Raw genomic sequence first — 24,557 nt, forward strand, 5'->3', positions numbered from 1 at the left:
ACCTAGGAATGGACAATACTTCGAAGGCTCTCACAAATGCCTAATTGTTTGGGTGTAGTTGAGTCGGGGCAACATTCAATATTGTCAACACTGAACTTTGGAACTCAATGAACGGAAGTCAGTGTGGGTCAATCGTCCAAGTACAAGGAAGTGAAGGAATGATCGGGACTATTATCAATATGGGTCGTCGATGTGGCTCTGACAAAAGAGATGAAAGGGATGGCCAAACAACGAAAGGAAATGCAAGGGTGACCAACTGCCGACGGCAAGGGAACAGGCGTGGAAGGCGGAGATGACCATTACTGATGGTGATGCGAGGGTCTCTCTCTCTCCATATATCAGTTTTGGTCTCTAGGCTCCAGGTGAGGTGAGTGGCCGAGAAAGGAAAGGTTAGGTCACGAGTAATAAAAATTAACACGCGAGAGTGTTACACGGTGTAGTATTGACTCGATTTGGAAAGTGTTTTACAGTGCATTTTAATTCGATTTTTTAATTATTTAATTTGATTTTCTAATTATTTCAGTAAAATAATTAAATTGAATTGAATAATTAATTTAAAAAAAAACATAATTGAATCGAATATTTTTTTATGAAAAATCAAATCAATCGATTTTATTAATGGATTTGATTGGATTAATTCGATTTATCGAAATTTTCCTACCCATGATTATGGGAATGACTACTGCAGCCAACGCAGGCTGCACCTAGAACATTGTGCCAAGAAACTTAGAAAAGCATTCCCCAGGCATTATTATGTTGCCCACCGTTGGGTAGGCAACATAACAGTTGCCAGCATTCCCCATGCGGACTTGGATGCGTGACTTTTACTCCAGATGATGTTATCACAAGCCCAGATCACGAGCCTAGATCTATTGTCTTAAAATGCTGTCCCTGGCTGTCCCTCCAATCACAAATGGCCACCTCACCAGATAATTAAACATCATCAAAATGCTGTATCTCCAAGTTAACCGCAGCCAAGTTAACGTCATCTTCCAAAATCTGCCAAAGAAGACATTGACCTTCTTCTTGCCCAGATCTTCTCAGCCCAGATTTGGTCGGGAACCGGCGCCAGAGCAACGGTGACGTCTCGGCGGCGTTCGAATGGTCATCCTCCATCATGTCAGTGATCTTACATAAATTCCTTCTTCGCAGAGTCACATTAAGGGTGTTCAAAAAAATTGACAAATCGTGAAAATCGATCAAATCGAACCACATTGCACTGCATCGTGTAGTTTTTTGAGATAAACAATCCGACACGGTTTGAGAAATCTTCAAACCGTGCGATTTATGATTTGAGAATTTTTTGGTTCTATTTAAAATTGAACCGCCCGAGTATAATGTAATAATAAAAAAATTATAAAATAATTTATTTTCAAACTAGAAAAATAGATCTACTAAACACTAAACAAATTGTAAACAATCTGTTCTATTTGTATAAACAAATTACAGATTAATAAACAATCTGTTTGTTTATATATAAACAATCAAACTGATTGTTTTGTAAAACAAACTGTTTGTTGTTAACAACCTGCTTACAAATTGTATAAATAAAAGATTATTTTATTTATTTTGATTTATAAATTAAATAGTTGATGAAACAATTTATTAAATAATAAAAATTGTACTACGAAAATGACTGAATTAATATTTTGAACAAATCGTGGAAACCGCATCGAACCGCACTTCGGTGCGGTTTCTACTCACCAAATCAGACTGCGTGATCTGTCTTGATAGAAAAACCGCACAAGCGGTTTGACATATTAAAAATATCAAAAACGACCAAACCGGACCGTGCACACCCTAAGTCACAGCAACAAATTTTCCTTTCTCACTAGAAGCTGCTTGTTTGGGGAAGTAATGCACACTAGGTGTTTGAGAAAATGTCTAGTTAGTCTTTAGTTAGTCTTGAACACGAGAGATGGAAATGTAGAAATGGAAGAAAGAGAACTGGGTTTTAATAGTGCTATATAGCTTGTGCAGCATCAAGAATTACTAGATTTAAACTTCTTGTAGCCTGAAAATGTGTACATTAGCAAGAAGTCTCTTGAGTTTGTATTTTTTAGTTATTTCTTTTTTAATGGTATCTCTTTTAAATCATAATCTTGTATTGAAGTCAATTATAGTCATTTGAATTATTGGCCGTATCTTTGTTGGCTGATATAGCTTTCAGATCCAGCCTCAACCAGAATAATCCATATCAAAGATCATAGCTGCCCTTTCTGATACCTGATTCTGTTAAGAATCCCAGAAAACATGTTCATGCTTTGGTGAATCAACACTTGAACAAGAAGTGATAATTCGAACATAAAAGAAGTTATTCACAGTGAACCACTCACAATTGGGCATAAATTATTTCTTAGCTGAAATTAGTTGTAAGTTGATATTTCTAGAGTTCACAGATGACCAAATTTACAAAGACAAAAAAAGCACCCGAAAAAGAAGAGATTGGAAGTAAATAAAATAGAAAAGCTGCTCAACCAGCAACCCCAAGTCTTCTTCATGCAACCAGATCTGGGCTGACGACGGAGGTGGCGGTGCTGATCGGCTTCCTTCTGGTGCTGGTGTGGCGGAGGTCGTCCTCCGGGAAGAAGGTAAAGGCGGTGTCGTGGCCGCCGCTGGTGACTGTGGAGCCGGACCCCGAGAGGTGGAAGAAGATCTGGGCAAGAAGAAGGTCAATATCTTCTTTGGCAGATTTTGGAAGATGACGTTAACTTGGCTGCCATTAACTTGAAGAGACAGCATTTTAGTGATGTTTAATTATCTGGTGACGTGGCCATTTCTGATTGGAGGAACAGCCAAAGGGACAGCATTTTGAGACAGCAGATCTGGGCTCATCACCACGAGCATCATTTGATTGTCACCTCCGCAACGCACTTGGGGAATAAATATGCAGACTTCATACTTCTGATCGACAAATCCATCTTCTTCTTGTAGGTGAGGAGGCTCAGGTATGACTCTCTTTTCTCTTCTCCCTCTCTCGTTCACTAGCAGAATTTACTCCATATGGCGGTTGAGGTGTGGTTTGGATTGGAATATTTACGCCCATATGGTGTTTGAGGGATTTCGATAACGCATCATCACTAACAAGTGATTGCTTGCTAGATAGGCTGGCATGAAAGGAAATAGTGAGCTTAGAGGGAGTTATGCCGGTTAATTTTCATTTTCTAGTGTTTTGAAGGAATTTTTATATTGTTTCTTGTCTCCTTGTATGTGGTTTTATTTGAAGTAATTGGGCGCGTGTGTGGTTGAAATACATGGGTTCCAGAATTGGAATGGATGCTCAAAGCCCCGTACTTAATATAACAATTAGAATTTAGAATTAGAAATCTGAAGTTGGAACGTTTGCATGTGGGTTGGACGACATTTTGTTTTCGTTTTTGTCTTTTTTTGGGAAAGTGACTACTCTGAAACTTGTGGATCCTAAAAGTCACAAAAGACAATAATTTTTGGGTGGTAGTATTTACGAAAAAAGAACCGAATTGGCATTAAGCAAAATGTTACGCCTGGTTTAGTTAGATCATTCTCTTTCTCTCTCTGCCTTCCTATCCTAAAGTTTAGTTGTTAAAAGGTAAGTGAATCCATCTGCCCTTAATTGAATGTTTACTTTCATTTCCTGAATCATTGAGTTTTTTTATGCAGCTTAGTCATGGCAGATGCAGTTTTCAAGACCATCCTCAAGAGCCAGGCTCTTCAACAGGTTTAACATCTGTTTTCAGCATTTAGTGTTTCTCGTGGTACTATCCTGTCCTTTTACTCCACAGCATGAAGACCAGCAAAGCAATTAGAATGACCGTTATTTATCTTATACATGATTGGATTATTATTATTTTTTTTCTCCAAAATGGTTCTGGTAATATTTTCTCTCTCTCTCTCTCTCTCGCTCTCTCTCTTCTATGTGGAAATGGGGGAGCGTGTAACATAGCAAATAAGACTTCAATTGCTAGGAGAGTTCATCTTCGTCATGCTCTCTTCTTCTCTCTTGTTTTGCTATGAGTTTTGGTTAAGCATGATTCACAACCAGGGGCGAATGTGGGGGGGGGGGGGCGCGCCGTGTCAGCCCCAACTGAACAGTAATAAATATACATACATATATAATATATATAAAAGTCTAGGCAGCCCAGCCCAACTAAATATTAATATAGCCCACCCCCAGAGCCCGCCTACATCCGCCCCTGTTCACAACTCCTTTTGGCTTTGGTTCTGTATCTAAGGGGCAACTAGGATGCAAATCCTACCCAGACGGTAGGGGAGATACATGCATTTATCTAGGAATAATATAACTTGCCTGAAGTGTGAAAATGAATTGGAGGAGACATTTTTTATTTAATCACCTGCAAGAATCATCATTTCATCATAAGGAGCACTATGGTTGGCATTTTGAAGTCATCGCCCTGTTTCAGTTGTAAAGCCATATCTTATTTTGGCTCAAGTCACAAGCCCCGTATTTGTACGGTTCACATTTTCAGTTCTATATTGAAAGCCCTGTATCTCTATCTCTTTACATGTAGATGTTTTAGTTAAGCAATTCATTGACTCTGGCTCAAGTCATAAATCATTTACTTTTTTGATTATTTTTTCAGTATATCTTGAATACGAGTGCATATCCAAGAGAGCACGAACAACTCAAGGGCATACGAGACGCAACATTCAAAAAATATGGCCCATTGTAAGGGATTTGTTTAGATATTATTGGTATCTTCTCATAATAACTAAACTAGTCATGATAACTCTAGGCCAAATTACAGCAGAGAATACTGCAGACTTGTGACTGCACCTAACTAAGCTCCTAATTCTGCAACTTCGGCCTGTTCAGTTGTAGGATTGTGAGAGAAGTGTGGTGGTCCAGGAACCATTTAAATATATGCTTTCAGACCTTTTCTTTTCAAAGTTGGGGACGAATGTGCTAGGTTTACCAGAAAGTTTCTGTTCATTGACGAGCTCAATTGTTGGATAACAAGTTTGCAATTTGAATTGTAGAATGGAGATGATGGTGCCGCCTGATGAAGGACTACTACTTTCAATGCTTTTGAAACTGATGAACGCCAAGAGGACACTAGAGATTGGGGTTTTCACAGGCTATTCTCTTCTTACTACAGCTCTTGCCTTGCCTGATGATGGCCAGGTTGGGACTTCTTGTCGACTGCACGTGCTGTTATTTGTCATCAAGCCAAAAACAGTTGGTTGCATTAATTATAGTTGGCCTGTTTTCACTTTTTTATGCGTTTTGCATTCTCCATTTAGATCAAGTATATTCAATATTTGAGCTACCTGGCGACCAAGTTTTAATTAGATTAGAAAGTTAAAATTAATGCTGGTGAAATTTACAAGAGAAGAAACAGCGGATATTTTGTCATTCTTCTTACCCCTAAAAACGACTTTCTTTTCTTTCTTGTGAGGCCTATCTTTTATTTAACAGATAGTAGCAATAGACCCAAATCGAGAAGCATATGAAGTCGGATTGCCATTCATTCAAAAGGCTGGCGTGGAGCATAAGGTCAACTTCATACAATCAGAAGCCAATCCTGTTCTCAATGAAATGTTAAGGAATGTAAGTTTCACTTAAAGACTTTTAGCTTGTCATCATCACGGGATATTTACCCACATAGACATATATGTACAAATTAATCTGCTTACCAGTCTTAAGAACCAAACCCATCTTCTAATGCAGGATAAAAGAGAAATGGATTTTGACTTTGCCTTTGTGGATGCTGACAAGAGCAACTACATTCAGTACCATGAGAAACTGATAGAGTTGGTGAAGGTAGGTGGCATTATTGCGTATGATAACACTCTATGGTACTCTTCAGTTGCTAGTGAAGAGGAAGAAGTTCCTGAGCACCTCCGAGACAGCAGAAGGGCCATAATAGAACTCAATAATCAACTAGCCTTGGATCCCCGGGTAGAAATCGCTCAGATTTCCATCGGTGATGGTGTCACTCTCTGCAGGCGCGCCGTCTAATGGAATAGCTATTGTACTACTGGCTGCTCAACCTTATGCAGAAACCAAGGGTTGGTATTAGGAGTACTGACTCCTCTATATGCATGGAATAAATGTCTTAAAAGGATGATTGCCCTTGGTCTTGTTATGTTATTTGAAGGCTTTTTATAGGTTATTTCTCTTCATCTTTACTATTTTGTTTCGATGTGGAAAGCATCATTACTTTCCTATATGCAATGGACTGATGAATGGAGCAAGAAGAGAAGGAACAGGATTTGGGGGTTCTATTTCATCCAAAACAGATGCAATGAATTAACCAAACATACGTATTGGTGGTTGTGGTGTACTCACCCCCGAGTATGCATATTTAAATACTATTTGAGTATAAAAGATACTATCTTCATCAAATTATTTAATAAAAGAATAATATTAACAAGTGTTTAACTTTTTCAAACTTATAAATAATGTTAAAATTGAAATTATTTATAATATTTTAAAATTAATTAATAATTTTGTAAAAAAATATTTATAATTACTTTAAAAAATATTATAATTTTAGGAGCCTTATTTATGTATAAATAGCATCTCCGATGTAAGAAAACGGTTGGGATATACTGTTTTGATATTTCTAAGACATTTCTCGTTTTGAAAACATTGAAAACGTTTAAAAAAAATTTTTAGGTCATTTCTATAATTTTAGAAACATTTGGGGGACATTTCATAATAAACCCAAATTATTAAAAATTTTCTTCCATCTCTCACGAGAAAATATATTTTCAAATCAATCGATTTTGCATGCTTTCTTCTCTTCAGTCCTCACGCCTTAACCTTAATTTTTGAAGTTTGAAATATCTCTCAACTCAATCCTTTCATTTTTGGCCATGACCAATCATTTATTTGTCATCGCTCCCTTGCTAGTCAGTTGCTTAGTGCTTGGTGCCTTTGTCAATTCAGTTGCTTAGTGCGATTGCTCATGAGGTCCCTGTTTCTAACTCCGATTGTTAAATTCCATCTCACCATCGATTGCTCAATTCTTGGTGTCTACGTCGATTCAGTTGCTCGGTGCAATTTTTCGCGAGGTTGCTATGTCCAACTTTGATTGCTTGGTTCCCTTTGGTCGCCGATTGCTCGGTGTTTGTGTTACCATTGATTTAAATTAATCATTTTTTTAGATTAAATAAATATTTTTTATATTAAAAATTATATTTATAAAAAAAAAACTCATATTTTTTATGTACACTTTTACTTTGTGTTTCCATTTTCTATTTTTTTTAAAAAAAATATCATGTCTTTATTTTTATTTCGTATAAAAAATATTTATTATTTCCATTTCTATTTTTCCTTCCGTGCAATTTAGAATATCATTAGTCCATAAGAAATTGCTTACAGGGCTTTAGTTTCTGTATAATCCTAATATATGCAGCATGTTGGGTTTGACCTTTCGCCGGTGAACCTTTCAGCTTCCCTCCCTGCCACCCGATCTTATTCTCCGACAGTTCCCTTCGTCGCCCCCAGTCTTGCGACGCCCACGCCCTTTGGTCAAGCGCAAAACTAGGCCTTCGCTAGCTCCACGGGTAAGATCAGTTATTCCCGAAAATTATTGTTTATTCAATGGCTGCTTGACCGACCGTGGCGCTCAGCCTCTCCAAGCACGTATAGTGACTACTGTCTAATGATAAATCTAGTTAAGATTATGTGAACTCGCAATCTAATTTTTTACAGATTCCATGGATGGACCTTGTTATGTAGGATCTGTTTCATCGCCACTTAAGTTTACTCGATGCCTGTTATTGTTCTGGTGCTGTAATCCTCTTTTATTCTACTTGCTTCTAATTCTATTTGAATTCTTGAACAATAAAATAAAATCCCAAAATGGTTTTTGACTTTGTACGTTATTAAGTTATTATAATAGTTTGGTTGGGAATTGAAAGACAGTTGCATCTCCGCCGCCTTCTTGAGATAAACATTAGACACAATGGTGTCTGAAATTGCAGTCAATTCTCTTATGGAGAATTTAATTAGAGCAGGTATCAAATTGCAAGAAGTTTATGATTCTTAGAGTAAAGGGTGGGATCAAATTGAATCTCTTTAGATCCATGCGCACGAAGAAGTGAAGAATTTGGGCAGACGAATCAAATTAAGAATGTGGTGTATGCGGCAGAAAACACCATTGACTTGATCGTATTTGATTCCATCTTGTAGAAGTTGTCTTGAGAACGTGGGCATTATTTCTCCTAGTATCATGATGAAGAAACAGATGACTGCGAAGAATGTGGCTGACAAAATTGATTTGGTCTTTGATGGCTCATCAAACCTCGAGAGGGAGGTTACAGAAGTGCATGAGAAACATATTTGTAACACCAGTGTCGTAGAAGTTGGAAATTCACCGAAAGCAAATGTGCCTGAGTGGGAGGAGAAAACAATGGTGGGATTTGTCGAGGAAAAGATGATGATCATATTGAATGAACCTGTTGGAGTTGAGCTTTATTGAGCTTGGGATCAGCTCAATGGACAAGTATTGAGCTCGAGTTCGAATTGAGCTTGAAAGTTTGTTAAATATTGAGCTTGAGCTCAAATTGAGTTTGAAAGTTTGTTCAAGCTTGATTTACATTAATCAAGCTCAAGCTCAACTCCCAAGTAACTCATTTAGCTTTTAAGTTCAAACTCGCGATATTATATTATTGGTGTGAATTAAGGGAAAATTATTGTTTTAATTAATTAAGGGAATACTTTATTTTCTTGTAAGAGATCTTTTCCAGATAGAAAGTGTGAACAATGACTCTACATAACAAAATTTTTACACCCTCGTATAAATCATGTGTTAGAAACTCATATTAAATTTTTTTCAGGCTCAAGTGGGTTCATTTCACATTGATGAATTAATGCGAAATGTTTAAAAAATACTTTTATTATTTAAGCCGCAACAAAATATAAACAAAACAAAAGTGTTTTGTTTTTTGTTTTGAGCTATTACCATTCACAAATGTATTTAGAAGCTAAATACGAAAAATGAGTTTTATTTTTATTTTATATTTTTTTATTTACAGGAGTCGTAGAGTTAAATTGACTTTATATTTTGAAAAAATTATTAAAATTAAAATGACTTACAATTATAGAAATCCACATATCTTATAATTTTTTTTTATAAATAACCTTAGATTAATATTATTTTTTGATAAATAAAAATATTTCTTAGTATTTAGTAATGCTTATATATATTAACAAATAATAATTCAATAAAACTCATAATCGTAAAAAAAAAGTTCATAATGTGTGTACCCTAAATAAGTATTATTTTACAAAAATATTTTCACTATACATAAACATGAGATGTAAAAATAAAGGGTAATTAATAAAAGCAATTTTTGAAAAAAAAAACCATTTCCAGAAGCAACGAGAGCACTTACATAGTATTATTAATTGAAATGTTTGATGAGTCCATCGATCATTCAAAGACTGAATTCAATTGGGTTTCACGGGGACTGTAATATTTACGAACTTGTCTGGGAAAGATAATATAAAGGATAATGATTTTAATGGAAGAAGTCAGCGGATTTGATTGGTAATTGTTGTGGAAAACTCTGCAAAACAGTGGATTAGAACTCAATCAAAATCAAACAAAAAATAATTGAATGTAAGAACAAATCAAGGCAGAAAATTAAACTCCTTGTTCAGCAACATTGCAGTCACGAAGACTGCTTCAAGCTCAGATCTGGGCTCGTTCAAACACTACTTAGGTAATGCCAACGAATAGGGACACCAAGCCACAAATGAGCCCAAAAGCCCTAAGAACCGAAGCCCTCAAACCCCCAAATCTCTCGACCGATCGACACCCCTTACCCAAGCCACACAAGCTTCCACACACAGTAGGATCCACCAAGGAACAGAGGGAAATCACAAAGATATGGGTTCAACAATGGCCGAAAAACTTACCTCAAAGAGAAGACCAAGGTTGTTAAAATCGAGATTTTAAGTGGGATCGAAAAAGTGTCCATAAAATCGAATCGTAAAATCGTAAGATTTTAGAGATAATTAAAAACACCTTTCAATTTTTGTAAATATATGTTTATAATAACATAATTTTGTAAAAAATGAATTAATATCTTTTAATAACCTGATTATTCCTTATTATAGTTCAAAAAATGATATTTCCAAAATATAGCTCAAAAACTAACAGGTTGGTATAGACAATTTAGAGGCAAAATATAGGTAATTTAGAGTTAAAATATAGCTTAAAATTCTTTACAGGATTCTTTCAACGTCTTCCATTAGATTTATGTTGCATTTTTTTTCTTGATTTAACATTGATTAAATCAAGTAAAATCCCGATTTGGGGTTTGGTGGTCCATTAATTAATTACTTGTTTGTCTTAATTTACTTATGCAATCAATGTTAAGTCAAGTAAAAATTATAATTTAAATCAAGTAAATTGGAACTTATGCAATTAATGTTAGATGTTATGTGACATTGGAACTTATGCAATCAATGTTAAATCAAGTTCCAATTTAGAGGCAAAATATAAAAATTTATTGCATAAGTTCCAATGTCAGATGCTATGTGACATTGAGACGTTGGAAGCATCCTCTAAATTGTAACTTAAATCAATGAAAGTCTTTGAATCGTAAAATCGTTTAGGGATATCTGAAGCGTAAAATCGTATATGTAAAATCGAGATTTTATAGGATTTTATCTCAAATTGGATTTTACATGGGATTTGAATCGATTAGGGGTCTTTGAATCGTAAAATCGTACTCATAAAATCGGGATTTTAACAACAATGGAGAAGACAACAACTCGGACTAAATAGCCGTTGCAAACGCCATTGACGAACAACCACCACGCACAAGGAAAGTGCAACACACAGCAAAGGAAAGAAGCATCCATCCAAGAAAGAAAGAAACCCCAAGAGGATCGCCATCAATGAGAAGAGATTCGGCCGAGAGAGGGAACAAGAGAGAGCACACAATCGGCCGCCACACCTAGGGCACAAACTGGGAAAAAATCCCTTTTATATTGTGGGCTTAGGGCAAGAGAGGAAATGGGCTTGGGCTTCATGGGCTTCCTTCCTCCCTCGAGCAAATGGGTCAAGGCCCATTTCTCTTCCAAAGGGAGGGTTAAGGGCTTATGGCCCGACTCCTATAAATGGGCTGCCAATAAGTGGGTTGAATCGTTGCTTCAATCCTGAGTCGAAGCCTATGAAGCTAACCTGAACCATCGTCATCGCCTTGGGCCTTATTAGGAAACACAAAATCCAACAATCTCCACCTTGATTCCTAATGAGGCTAGCATACACAGGCAACATGCAACAAATGCAAAGCATGCAACAGATGCAAAGCATGCAACAAATGCATAGGATAGGCAACAAATGCTTAGACTAGCAACAAAAGCTTAAATATGCAACAAATGCATGAACTTGCAACAAATGCATATTATCCACATAGGAAATGCAACAAATGCATATCATTCACATAGGAAATGCAACAAATGCATAAACTTGCAACAAATGCATATTATCCACATAGGAAATGCAACAAATGCATATCATCCACATAGGAAATGCAACAAATGCATATACATGTTTTTAAGGCCTTTTCTCATCCTTCCACTTAGGCTAGGATCTCTCTAATCCTCCCACTTAGACTAGGATCTAACTCATCCTACCACTTAGGTTAGGATCTTACTTTAAAATAAGTTGGCTAAGACTCTCCACCTTGCTTGAGGTTTTATTCATGACACTCAAAATGCTCTAAAAGTGTGAACACCTAACCACCCTCACTAGGATCATAGGAAGTCACTACATTAGCCTCTTCTTTTTCTTTTCTCGTTTGTTTGTCTTTCTTGACATAACAATCCTTAATAAAATGTCCGATTTTCCCACAACCATAACACTTCTTACCCTTCCCTTGGGTTTTGGACTTTAACCTACCTTTCCCTTTCTTGCTACCTTCCTCTTGACTCTTTAATTGAGACCTACCCCTCATCACGTGGACCTCACCATATTTTCTCTCACTTTCAAGTTCCATTTCTTTACTCCTAAGAGAATCTATGACAATTTCTGGTGTTAGAGTATCCCTAGCATACTTAATGACATTTTTTACCTCCTTAAAGGCATCAGGAATGGCATTCAAAAGAATTACATCCTTATATTCCTCTGACATTTTTTCACCACAATTCGTGATATCTTGAACCAACTTGTTAAAGACATCTAAGTTGTCATCTAGGTCCCTAGAGGGGTCAATCTTAAAACTAAAGAAACTTTCAAGCAAATAAAACTTATTAGGAGTTGATTTCTTAACATATAATTTTTTCAATTTTTCCCAAAGTTCTTTAGTTGTATCAAGTTTTCCTACTTTCCTTAACATTGAATCAGAAAGATGCAATATTATAGAAGTATAGGCAAATTCATCTATTTCTAATTTTCGTTCAGCTGTTGTGTTTTCAGGATATTTGCCATCTATGGCTTTTGATACTTTTTGTTGAACTAAAATCCCTTTCATTTTCTATTGCCAAATAGAAAAATCACCTTTCCCATTGAACATCCCCATTTCAAAATATGTAGCCATGTTCTCAAAGAATATGCTCAACACACAAATAAGTAGTGCAACCTATAAAACACTAAGTTTTTTCACACTGTATCCTAAACAATGGGTATGCACAAAACAGATTCAATCAAAAGCAGATTTTTAACAGGGATAATACTGATTTAAAGCACTAAGTAGTTAAAACAGTCACAAGTAAATCATAAAATATCAAAACAAACACTGGATACCCACCAAGAGTATAAGAAAATAGATATGCAACCTAAGGAGATTTAAAAGAAAAACACAAAGTTTTAATTTAAACAAAATTTAGGCAGCAGATTCACAAAGAATCAAAGATCGATTAGAAACAGATTTTTCAAGCACTTAGCAATTTTAGTAATCACATAGATTAGCATAAGTTTACTCAGTAATATTGAAAAAAAAATACTAAGCAATTTAGATAACAGTAAATCATAAACAACCACTGGAACCCACAAAGGATTAGACTAGACATAATTCACACACAACACTAAGCAACTGATTTTCTAAGCAAGACTTAACCGCATCAAAACAGGTTATGCTAACATAAGAAAATCACAGATAATCCTAATTCTAGCAACAAGTAATGGTTACCACCACAGGGTAACCCCCAATCCTAATGGCCACCCCTGCACAATGACCTGCTAGTTGCTGGAAAAGGAAATAGGGTTTGGAAATTTCTGACCGAACGAACTGTTTTTAACAGTCCGTAAACAGAAGATGGTTCGAGCCACTGCCTCTGCCGGAGTTGGCACGGGTCGCTGTCATCGGCTCCTCACGAGCTAGTGCCGGTTAAAAGGACTCTCCTTTGTCGATTGATTTTCGGCTATGGTCTGTTTCACCCCCCAAATCGAATCCTGCACACAGCAATCAAGGAAACGCAGATTTGGCTTTGATAAACTCTTACCGTGAAATCGAACCCAAAACCAAAAGGGGATTCTCTATTCAGTCTTGATTTCGAGTAACCCAGGACCCACACGAGGCTTTGATACCAATTGTTGCGGAAAACTCTACAAAATAGTAGGTTAAAACTCAATCGAAATCAAACCAAAAATAACCGAATGCAAGAACAAATTAAGGCAGAAAATTAAACTCCCTGTTCAGCAACAATGGCAGTCACGAAGACTACTTCAAAGCTCATATATGAGCTCGTTCAAACACCACTTAGGTAACGCCAATGAATAGGAACACCAAGCCACAAAGGAGCCCAAAAGCCCCAAGAACCAAATCCCTCAAACCCCCAAATCTCTCGGCCGATCGACACCCCTTACCCAAGCCACACAAGCTTCCACACATAGTAGGATCCACCAAGGAACAGAGGGAAATCACAAAGATATGGGTTCAACAATGGCCGAAAAACTTACCTCAAAGAGAAGACAGCAACTCGGACTAAATAGCCGTTGCAAACGCCATTGACGAACAGCCACCACGCACAAGGAAAGTGCGGCACACAGCAAAGGAAAAAAGCATCCATCCAAGAAGGAAAGAAACCCCAAGAGGATCGCCATCAATGAGAAGAGATTCGGCCGAGAGAAGGAACAAGAGAGAGCACACAATCGGCCGCCAAACCTAGGGCACAAAAGGGGAAAAAATCCCTTTTATATTGTGGGCTTAGGGCAAGAGAGGCAATGGGCTTGGGCTTCATGGGCTTCCTTCCTCCCTTATGCAAATGGGTCAAGGCCCATTTCTCCTCCAAATGGAGGGTTAAGGGCTTATGGCCCGACTTCTATAAATGGACTGCCAATAAGTGGGTTGAACCGTTGCTTCAATCCCGAGTCGAAGCCTATGAAGCTAACCCGAACCATCATCATCGCCTAGGCCTTATTAGGAAACACAAAACCCAACAGTAATGGTTACCAGCATCCTAATATAAAACACAAAAATTAGGTTTAGGCTTACTTTGGCTAGGATTTTATTTTTATAATTTTTTTAAGTTAGGTACTGTTTAAACTAGTTATAATATTTAAATTAGGTAGCGTTTAAGTTAATAATGTGTTTTGATAAATATACTTTTAAGCTATCAGTTAATAGTTTTATATTTGTTTTGAAAGAGCTCATAAACTATTAGAGATTGATAAGAAAACGAAAATAGACATATTATTAAATAATATAAAAAATATTAATTTTTAATAATTTCTTATAAATTAATATTTAATTGATAAAATTTTACTATTAAAAAATATATACGTTAATTTTACTCTTATAAATAAACATTGTATTAGTATAATTATTAAAAAATATGTTTCATTAAAATTAATATATATTATATGTTATATATAAAATTATTGTACGTGTTATATACATACATATATGCAGTCAAGAAGAAGCCCAGCAACGGAGGAGGAGATGGGCGACGACAAGAGAAGATAAAGTAGGTAGCAGGAGACACGATGGCACTGGGTGGCTTGCGGAGACGGATTTGAAAGAAGAGACGACGATGGTGGTAGCAGGACTGAGGTGGTTATTAGCATCCGAATTGGGCTTGCGATGGCGGTGAACTTGCGGCGACCAAACTGGGTGATGGTAATGGAGGAAGGGTGACGACGATTATGGCAAATACGAAGGATAGAGAGAAAAGATAGCAGGGATAAGGGGTAAATATTGAAAATATTATAGGGCAAAATAGTAAATGATTCAGTCAATGCAATAAGCTGTTGATAGCTTTTTTAGAAAAGTTGGAGGCTAAAAGTTTTTCTCAAACGCTATTATATTAGCGTTTAAGCTACATAGCTTTTAAGTTATGTAGAGTTGCCAGATGTGTAAGAAAAAAACGCTATATAGCTTATAAGCTACATAGCTAACTTATAAGCAGTCAAATTGCATAGCCAAACTAGCGATTAGTTTGGCTAGACCTTTTTTTTAGAGCTTTTAAGGTGGGTAGTGTTTAAATTGTTTAATAAAGTTTAAATTAGGTAGTGTTTAAACTAATAACATATTTCACAAAATATATTTTTAAACTATTAATTAATAATTATGTGTTTGATTTAAAATAGTTGACACTACAACAAATTTTAGATTAAGAGGTATTTAAAAATGCCTTAATAGATATTTTATTGGGGCATTTTAACTATTGGGGCACTAATAATAATGCCCTAATTGTGCCCCAAAAACGTATTGAGGCATTTACAAATGCCTAAAAAACAACTATAAATTTAAGTTTGTTGTGACACTTAAAAATGCCTCAAAAATCACTATAAATTTATTTTTCATATCCCCCACAAAAGCCTTCTCTTAACTCTAACTTACTTCTCCCTCAACTTGAACCCTGAACCTTTCCTTCTTCTTGCACACGTGTGACCACCTAATCTACACATCATCTTATTAATATATGTGTCTATATTTATTTTATAGTATATCTAAGTTTCATTAGAATTATTTTATTAGGGCATTTAAGATTTGTCTATTAGGGCACTTCATTAGAGTGTCTTGTTAGAATTATTTTAATGGTGCATTTCAAAAATTCTGCCCTATTAGATTTATCTATTAAAACACTTATATTTGTCTATTAAGGCATTTCATTATCGTGCCTCATTAGAATTGTTTTATTGGGGCACTTCTTTAAATTGTGCCTTAAAATGGTATTTTATAGGACACTTAATTGTTGTGCCTCGTTAAAGTTATTATATTGGGGCACTTTTTTAGATTGTGCCTTAAAATAGTATTTTAGATGACACTTTCTAAAAAATGCCATAAAAAAGATGCCTTAACAAATCATTTTTGTTGTAGTGTGATAAACTATTGGAATATGATAAAAGGACGAAAATAGATATGTTATTGAATAATATAAAAATATATATAAAATATTTATTTTTAATAAAATTAATTATAAATTACTGTTATATAAATATATATATAGAGACAATGACGAGAAAATGGATGGACTGCCAACCAGCAATGGTGGATGGTGGGGGCGATGAAGGAGACGAGAGCGATGGGGTGGGAAAATGGTGGATGATGGGGCCAATGAGCGATGGCCGAAAAAGCTGGGGCAATGGTAAACAGTGAGGGGTGACGGCTGAAAAAGTTGGGGGTGACAGCAATGGTCAAAAAAGCTAGTGGTGATAGTGGCGAGCAAGAGATAGAGGGTTGAAGAAAAAGGGCAATGGTTAGAAGTTCAAAAGATTGAAGGTAAAATGGTCATTTAGTTAGTAAATCCAACTTATTTACTGCTCGTTTGACTATGTGGTTTGATCGCTTATAAGCTACATAACATTTTTTCTTACACTTTTGGCAACTCTACATAGCTTAAAAGCTATGTAGGTTAAACGCTAATATAACAACGTTTGAGAAAAGCTTCTAGTCTTTAGCTTTTTTAAAAAAAGCTATCAACAGCTTATTGCGTTGACCGAATCATTTACTATTTTGCCCATTAATATTTTCAATATTTACACCCTTATACCTGCTATTTTTTCTCCCTATTCTTTGCATCCGCCATGTCGTCGCCTCTTCTCCATTACTACCGTCACCATCACCCAGCTCGACCGCCGTAAGCCGGCTCTTTCACCGCCATCGCAAGCCTAGTTCAATTGTTGCAAATCGCCTCAGTCCTACTACAGCCATCGCCACCTCTACTTCTAGATCCTTTGCCGCAAGCCACCCAGTCTCTTGCCGCCTACTTCACCTCCTCTTGCTGTTGCCTTTTGCGCCGTCGCTGTCCCTTTTTGCTCGATTGCCCATCTCCTCCTCTGTTGCCAGTTTTTTTTTCACTGTATATATATATATATATATTTAACACGTATAATAATTTTGTATATAACATATAATATATATTAATTTTAATAAAAACATATTTCTTAATAATTATACTACTACAATGTTAATTTATAATAGTAAAATTAACGTATTTATTTTTTAACAATAAAATTTTATCAATTAAACGTTAATTTATAAACAAAATTATTAAAACTTAGTATTTTATGTATTTTTATATGATTTAATAATATATCTATTTTCGTCTTTTTATCAATGTCTAATAACTTATCAGTTTTTTCAAACCAAACACATAATTATTAATTAATAGTTTAAAAGAATATTTATCCAAATATATTTTCAGTTTAAACGTTACCTAATTTAAGCGTTATAATCAGTTTAAACACTACCTAACTTAAAAGGTATAAAAATAAAGGCCTAACGAAACTAAGCATTAATAATAGCTTTTCTCAAAAACTGATAGTGAAAATTTGTGTAAAAAGCTGATATATGAGTATTTAAGATATATAACTTAAACGTTCTTTATTAAAGCCAAACGCTTATAATATATAAGTTTGGGTAGCTTAAATCTACTACACTAACTTATAGACAGTCAAATCGCCCAGCCAAATGAAGCGTTAGAATATCTCCAACCACACTCCTTATTCTACGCCTTATTATATTATAAACAATTCAGTCCCTATTCTGATTTTGTTTAGAAAATTGTATGTATTCTAACCACACTCCCTATTCTCCTCCCCATCCCACTTATTTATTAATAAATTTTAATTCTATTTATTTTATCTCATTTATAATTTTTATTATTATAAGATTTTATTATTTATTTGATAAGTTAATAATAAATACGACGGTATTAGATTTTTATAATACTTAATATATTTATAAATAAATTTACTAATATGTTTTAAAAATGATTATTTAACAAAATTATTTAAAATATTTCCATAATTTGAAATTTAATTGTCAAATTGTGTAAAAAATCACAAAAATAAATATTATCCTTACGATATAATAATAATTATTTTAAATACAATATTAAATAATCTAATTGAGTAATTTTGACATTCATTTTTAGATCAATTCAAAACATTATATTAAAACATATAGAAAAATTATGTACGTAATATACAAAATGAATTAAATACACATAATAAATAATCAAATACACACATACACATTACATTAAAATAATAAGATACACACATAGACATAATCAATAATTAAATACATAAAATAATCAAATACATACAAAATAAATAATCAAGTACACAAAATAATTAAATACATGCATACACAAAATATATAATTAAATATTTACATATAAATAAATGTATAATCAAATATAAAAAATAATTAAATATATGTATGTAAAAAAATAATAATTAAATACATAAAATATAATTCACTTAATATTTTAATATATATAAAATATATATAAAATTAGAATAGGGAGCAAATTTCAACTCCTCATCTATAGGAAGTAATTTTAACCAAAGTCAAATTTTAAGCAGCGACAAAACATATAGCGAGCTATAGGTGATGAATTCAAACACTTTCCTCTTTTTCTGCCTTAGGAGAATTCTGGCCATACCTTGGAGATGGCCTTAGTAATATAATACCAGAGAAGTAGTATGAGAATACAAGGAAGAAAGAGCGGATCTTGAAGGTGAAACGGGCTTTTCCAGTTTCCCCTTGGCGCACGCACGGCACAAACCTCGGCCTTCGTTCCACTGGTAGGACAGACCAGTTATTTGTGGAAAAATGATGTTGATTTGGCTGCTTAACCTGCAATTTTTTTGCAAGAAGGATCTCATGAACTAGATGGGTCTAGTTGGATCTGAGAAATGTTGATTATATATATCTACTTTTTCTGTTTTCATTCGACAGCCCACCTCCCTTTACCCCGTGATTATATATCTACTTTTGTGCTCAATGCGTAGAACTGACTTAGTGGCGCTAAGCCGCCTTCTTCGTTCTAGTTAAGATTATTTCAGTTTGGAATCTAATTTTCATACTTCATGAATATACTATGTTTGAGTAGGATCTGCTTTCTTCACCACATAATACATTTTACGCCATGCTTATTATAGTTCTTTTGTTGTAATCCTCTTTTATTTCGTTTGCTTCTAGTTTCTATTTGATTGCTGAAAAATACAAGTAGTAAAATGAAATTCCAAGATGATTTTTGGCTTTCCTTTCATGGGTATGGGGTATGGTCACAGTCAACATTACTTATTTGCTACACTAGGCTACTTTTGCACTTTTTGGTTTTTTTCCCTTTTGGCAGTTTTGTACTCAATTATTTGATTTTACTATATTATTTATTTTTGTTTTTAGAGCAGATGTCTAATTTCAGTATGGGAATTGATGGGGAGTTCTCTCTCTGTACCCCCTTCGCAGGAAAGCTACTACACATAATGCTGGTTGAAACTGCCATCAGCTCTCTTATGGAGAATTTGAAGCAGTTGTTAAATAGCAAGGTGGATTTTTTTCTTACTAAAAAGAGGAGTTATCTAATTGAATCTATTTACAAGGATCTTGGATTATTGAAAGCTTTCTTTGAGGATCAAGACCAGGAGTTTCACAAGAACGAAACAGTGAAGAATTTGAAGAGACGAATTAGAGATGTGATGTATGAGGCAGAAAACACCATTGACTTGTACGTATATAATGCTATCTTGGGGAAGGAGAAATCTAAAGAAGAGGAGGAGAAGAAGAAGAAGACGAATGAGAAGAGGAAGAACAACAAGAAGAAGAAGAAGAAGAAAAAGGAGAAGGAGAAGAAGAAGAAGAAAAACCAAAAGAAGAAGATGGAGGAGGACGAGGAGGAGGATGTCTCATTAAATGTTGAATGTGTCAAGCAAAAGATTAATACCATCAAGAGGGAGGTTATGGAAATTCATGAGAAACAGATATGTACGATGAGAGGCCTGGAAGTTGGAAATTCATCAAAAGATAGTATACCTAAGTGGGAGAAGGAAACAATGGTAAGACTTGTGGACGAGACAAGGATCATACTAGAGCAACTTTTTGGAGAAAGAAAGCAGCTAGAGGTTATTTCAATTGTTGGGATGGCTGGAATAGGCAAGACCACTCTGGCTAGAAGAGTTTACAGCGATCCTCTTGTTGAATATCGCTTCCGTATTCGTGGATGGGCATATGTTTCTCAAGAGTTCAACAGGAAAGATTTTTTGCTTCGACTCTTAAGTTCACTTGGTCAAGATGCCGAAGGGATTCAGCAAATGACTGAAAACGACTTGGCGGGAAGGCTGTACAAAGGCTTAAAGGGAAAGGTATATTTCATTGTGATGGATGATATATGGGACAGCAAGGCCTGGATTGATTTGATGAATTGTTTTCCAAATGACAACAATGGAAGTAGAATTTTGTTCACAAGTCGACTGGCAGATGTGGCTTTGCATGCCAATCCTAGCAGACTACCTCTTTTTCTACGGTTTCTAACTCATGTTGAGAGTTGGGAATTGCTACAAATCAAGGTATTTGGAATAGAAGAAACTTGTCCTTCAGAGCTCATGGAGATAGGGAAACAAATATCACAAAAGTGCCAGGGACTACCATTGGCAATTGTTCTAGTGGCTGGAATTCTCGCAAGGAAAGAGAAGAGGGTAAACTGTTGGAATCAAGTTCGGGAAACCATGAATTCATGGATAGGTAGGGATCCACGACTATGGATGAAAACACTAGCACTAAGTTACTACCACTTGCCTCATCATTTGAGGCCTTGCTTTCTGTACTTAGGAGCATTCAGAGAGGACTTTGAAATTCGTGTTTCCAGGTTGATTAGGTTGTGGGTTGCTGAGGGATTTATTCATGAGATGGAGGAAAAAAGCTTGGAGGATGTTGCCGAGGAGTACTTGATGGATTTAATTAGAAGAAGCCTTGTACTAGTTTTGAGAAGAGGGTTTAATGGTGCAATCAAAGCCTGTGGTATTCATGATTTGGTCCATGATTTTTGCCGAAGAAAAGCAAAGGAAGATTGTTTCCTGGTGAATGTTTCTAATCCACATGTTGACTATTTGCCTTTTACGCCCAAGCATCAGTTTTTGGGTGCACGTCGCCTGAGCATTGATATTTCAAATTCTGAAAGTATCTTCTTAATCCCTCCATCACTTAATGTCCGCTCATTTCTGTGTACTTGGTCTAGGATTCGCAATGATATAGCACCTATTGAATTCATCTCTAAAAGCTTCAAACTTGTTAAGGTTTTAGAGATGAGCTCAATTAAGTTTAATAAGTACCCCAATGTGGTAGAACAACTACTTCTCTTGAAGTACTTGAGCTTTTCTTTGCTCGTGTATTCTAGAAAGGAAAACATCCCAAATTCAATATGTGACCTCCATTATTTGGAAACTCTTACCATTTACATCACAACCTATTGGTCATCTGATGGACCTTGGGTAGTTGGTTTGTCTAGATTCACAAGAAAGATGGAAAGCTTAAGGCATCTCCGTCTTATTGGACCAATGATTTGCAAAATTGAACAACCAGTTTCCCCAGTTCATTTCTTATTGGAAAACTTACAAACTCTGTCAATGGTAGATCCATGGTCTTGGAAAGATCTATTGACAGGAGCTCCTCATCTTAGGAAGCTTGGGTTTAGGGGGGACATGTTACAGAATGAATGTTTGACAATTCCTGATCTAGCCTTTCTAAAGCACCTACAGGAATTGAAGTTGTCTAACACTCAATTTTCTTGGTTGTCACATAAGCTGGGATGCTTTCAATTCCCCCCCAATCTTAAGAAGCTTACTCTGGAGGAAACCTACTTGAAGTGGGAGGAAGTATCGTGTCTGGCCGAGTTAGTGCCCAACCTCGAGTCTCTCAAATTGTTAAGTGAGGCATGCACCGAGGACCAGTGGGAAGTAAATACAGTGTTTCAAAAACTCAAATTCTTGAAACTCTCCTTTCTAGACATTGAGGACTGGGTCGTTCGTGATTATCAGTTTCCCAGCCTGCAACATTTAGCTTTGGATGGATGTTTTTCTCTCAACGGGCTCCCATACGAAATAGGGGATATAATGACACTAGAGATGATTGAGGTAAACTGGTGCGATCTTTGCGTTGAAAATTCTGTTAAGCAAATTGTGGATGACCAAAAAAACATGGGAAAGACAATTTTGTGCAACCTATTGGATCCATGAACTCCTTGTGGGGAGGCAGGGGGTGGGCAGCAATTTTAAAAAAAAATGGATTTTATACTCTAAAAAAATATTTTTTAATTTCAAGCCAGTCCAATCCCCCCTTGCTTCTTTTCTTTCTCAGAATCCAGATTCTGTTAAAATCCCTCCACAATGTCCGGCGTGTGTTTCTCTCCAACAGCTTTCCGATTTCTCGACTGCTTTTTGAAATTCCAACGATGGTGTCATACGTCCAGATACTATCGCGACGCCAGCAACCTTTTCGATTTTCCTTCACGTGTTTCTCTCCAATATGTCTCATGGACTTTTTGTAAATTTTGTGGCTGATTTTGCGGAGTGTCTGTCTCCATGTCGGGTCGGGTCTGGTTGTGTATAACCGAACTCCGTTCATCTGCTCAAGGTTAGACGAAAATCAGAGAGTCCATTGTTCACCAGAGAGCTCTTTTGCCAGCTAAAAACTGAGAGCCCAGTTCATTTTTCTAGTCTTCATTCTGTCCAAAAGCAGAGAGCAAAAACCACTTCAAGTTCTGCCATGGCCACCAACGCTATTGAAGCTGATGTTGCTCCCTCAATCTCTTTTGCTATCTCGGTTGTAGTTCTGGCCATAATTTCTGCATCTGGTTCTCAATACGATGCCTGTAGATTCTTTTGAAGAAAATGTATCCAAGAGTGTTTTTGCCCCTTACTTCAGCCATGAACAAGGATCTACTTCTTTTGCAACTATAACACGATTTTTGGTGTCAGAAATGTCTCTAAGCTCCTAGCTCGATTTTTGGTAAGTGATCATTATGCGGTTGCCGTTACACTCTCATATGAAGCTCAAGTTAGGTTTCAAGATCTCATTTATGGTTGTGCATCCAAAATTTTTGCCCTCCAACAACAGGTATGATGAAATCCTAAATTGTTAACCTCTTTGAGTTTTTAGATTTAATTTGTTAATATATGATTTTTAAGTTGATAATTTGCAAGTTTATCTAGCATTATTAAAAGAGTTTGCAAACTCTTGTGCAAACCCTCAAAATGTTCAAAATTGGTTTCACTTATAAACTAATTCAAATCCTATTCCAGAATTGGATTCGAGATTCGCCAATAATTTTGCACACATCCCAGAAGAAAATGTCGATGAACTTGAATTCGTCATGTTTAGCAAATATCATCAACACTAAGCATTGTTTATGAACTTAGATTCGTCGTGCCAGAAATGTCTCTTTTTTTGTGTTGTTGGAGTGTTTGTATGATTTATTAAGTTGCAATAATGAGAATTGGGTTAGAAGAAATGAATGGCTTTTTCAAATTGCTGAATTTTTTTTTTATTTTTTTTCTTTTTTCTATTGATAAAGTTCATAGTTGGAAAAAAATTTTTGAAGCCCCAAGTAAAAATTTCTAGTTCCGCCCCTGTTCTTGTGTTATATTTGTTCTCTTTTGGTTTCTTTCTGTTTGCTTTTTTGGCATTTTGCTACTTAATCCATTTGAAATGCTACACCCTTCACAAGCTGCCTCTGGGTGGCACTTTATAATAAAATATTCTAGGGGTTTGGTTTCGTTTCATTTCAATTCCAGAAACCCGGCCCTAAGTGTGATGCAATGACTTTCCAGTCTCATCAACTAGTTCAAACCATGACGCTGCGAAGTTAAGATATAGCCCCCACAATATCCAATTATGATGTTAGGATTTTATCATTTTGAAGACTTGAAATTGTGAATCCTAACATGGAATTTCTATCATGTAATGACCTTTGAGTTTGTCTTGAATTCTGATTGTGATAACCCAACTCAAATCCAAGAGTCAATGACTTTTAGATTTAGGATATGTTGACACACATTTTTGTAATACCTCCAGCATTCTGGGTCGGTACTCCCGCCACCCGTATCCCTGTCGATATTCTCGATAGCCGAGCTATAGGCTCCTTCGGAACGGTACTTCCGTCCGAGAACTAAATACTACTAGTAGCCATGCAATGCACATAAAATGCAATGGCGTAGTGAGCATCAACGTGATACAAGGCGCCCATACATCCAGTCATCAGGCCATGCTCCGCCCATATAGTAAATCACACGCGATGTGTATGCCCGTACTGGATGCAACCTAACCAAGCTAGCATGTCCATGTCCAAGCTGTAAAGATCCAAAAAAAAAAAAAATTAATTTAATTAAATTATTTATATAATAATTAATTAAAAAAAATGGAAA

At 35.8% G+C, this 24,557-nt stretch overlaps 2 protein-coding genes across 4 annotated transcripts in view; both read left to right on the forward strand.

Annotated features, from left to right (window-relative positions):
* The first annotated feature begins 2,352 nt into the window (after positions 1-2,352).
* The window catches only part of LOC127809780 (caffeoyl-CoA O-methyltransferase-like), a 60,234-nt gene continuing 38,029 nt past the window's right edge, over positions 2,353-24,557 (forward strand). The window contains exons 1-6 of one of the 2 annotated variants that reach the window (XM_052348861.1): positions 2,353-2,948; positions 3,640-3,697; positions 4,581-4,666; positions 4,978-5,122; positions 5,417-5,548; positions 5,669-6,210. In XM_052348861.1, the coding sequence (XP_052204821.1) occupies positions 3,647-3,697; positions 4,581-4,666; positions 4,978-5,122; positions 5,417-5,548; positions 5,669-5,959 (705 nt within the window). In that variant the 5' untranslated portion in view covers positions 2,353-2,948; positions 3,640-3,646 and the 3' untranslated portion in view covers positions 5,960-6,210. Of the gene's footprint in view, positions 2,949-3,639; positions 3,698-4,580; positions 4,667-4,977; positions 5,123-5,416; positions 5,549-5,668; positions 6,211-24,557 lie in introns of those variants that run through there. The other variant, XM_052348862.1, reaches the window with a different exon arrangement.
* LOC127809779 (putative late blight resistance protein homolog R1A-10) lies at positions 18,738-24,435 on the forward strand. Of its 2 annotated transcripts, XR_008025244.1 has the most exons (3): positions 18,738-18,941; positions 19,609-23,250; positions 23,436-24,428. XR_008025244.1 is itself a non-coding variant. In XM_052348851.1 (2 exons), exon 2 carries the CDS (start codon positions 19,626-19,628, stop codon positions 22,368-22,370), a length of 2,745 nt encoding a protein of 914 aa, XP_052204811.1. In that variant the 5' UTR covers positions 18,738-18,941; positions 19,609-19,625; the 3' UTR covers positions 22,371-24,435. The 2 variants fall into 2 exon arrangements, 1 of the variants encoding a protein (XP_052204811.1); XM_052348851.1 differs by having other exon boundaries at positions 19,609-24,435.

The sequence above is a fragment of the Diospyros lotus genome, chromosome 9, assembly GCF_014633365.1.
Source record: "Diospyros lotus cultivar Yz01 chromosome 9, ASM1463336v1, whole genome shotgun sequence".
NCBI classification, from domain to species: domain Eukaryota; kingdom Viridiplantae; phylum Streptophyta; class Magnoliopsida; order Ericales; family Ebenaceae; genus Diospyros; species Diospyros lotus.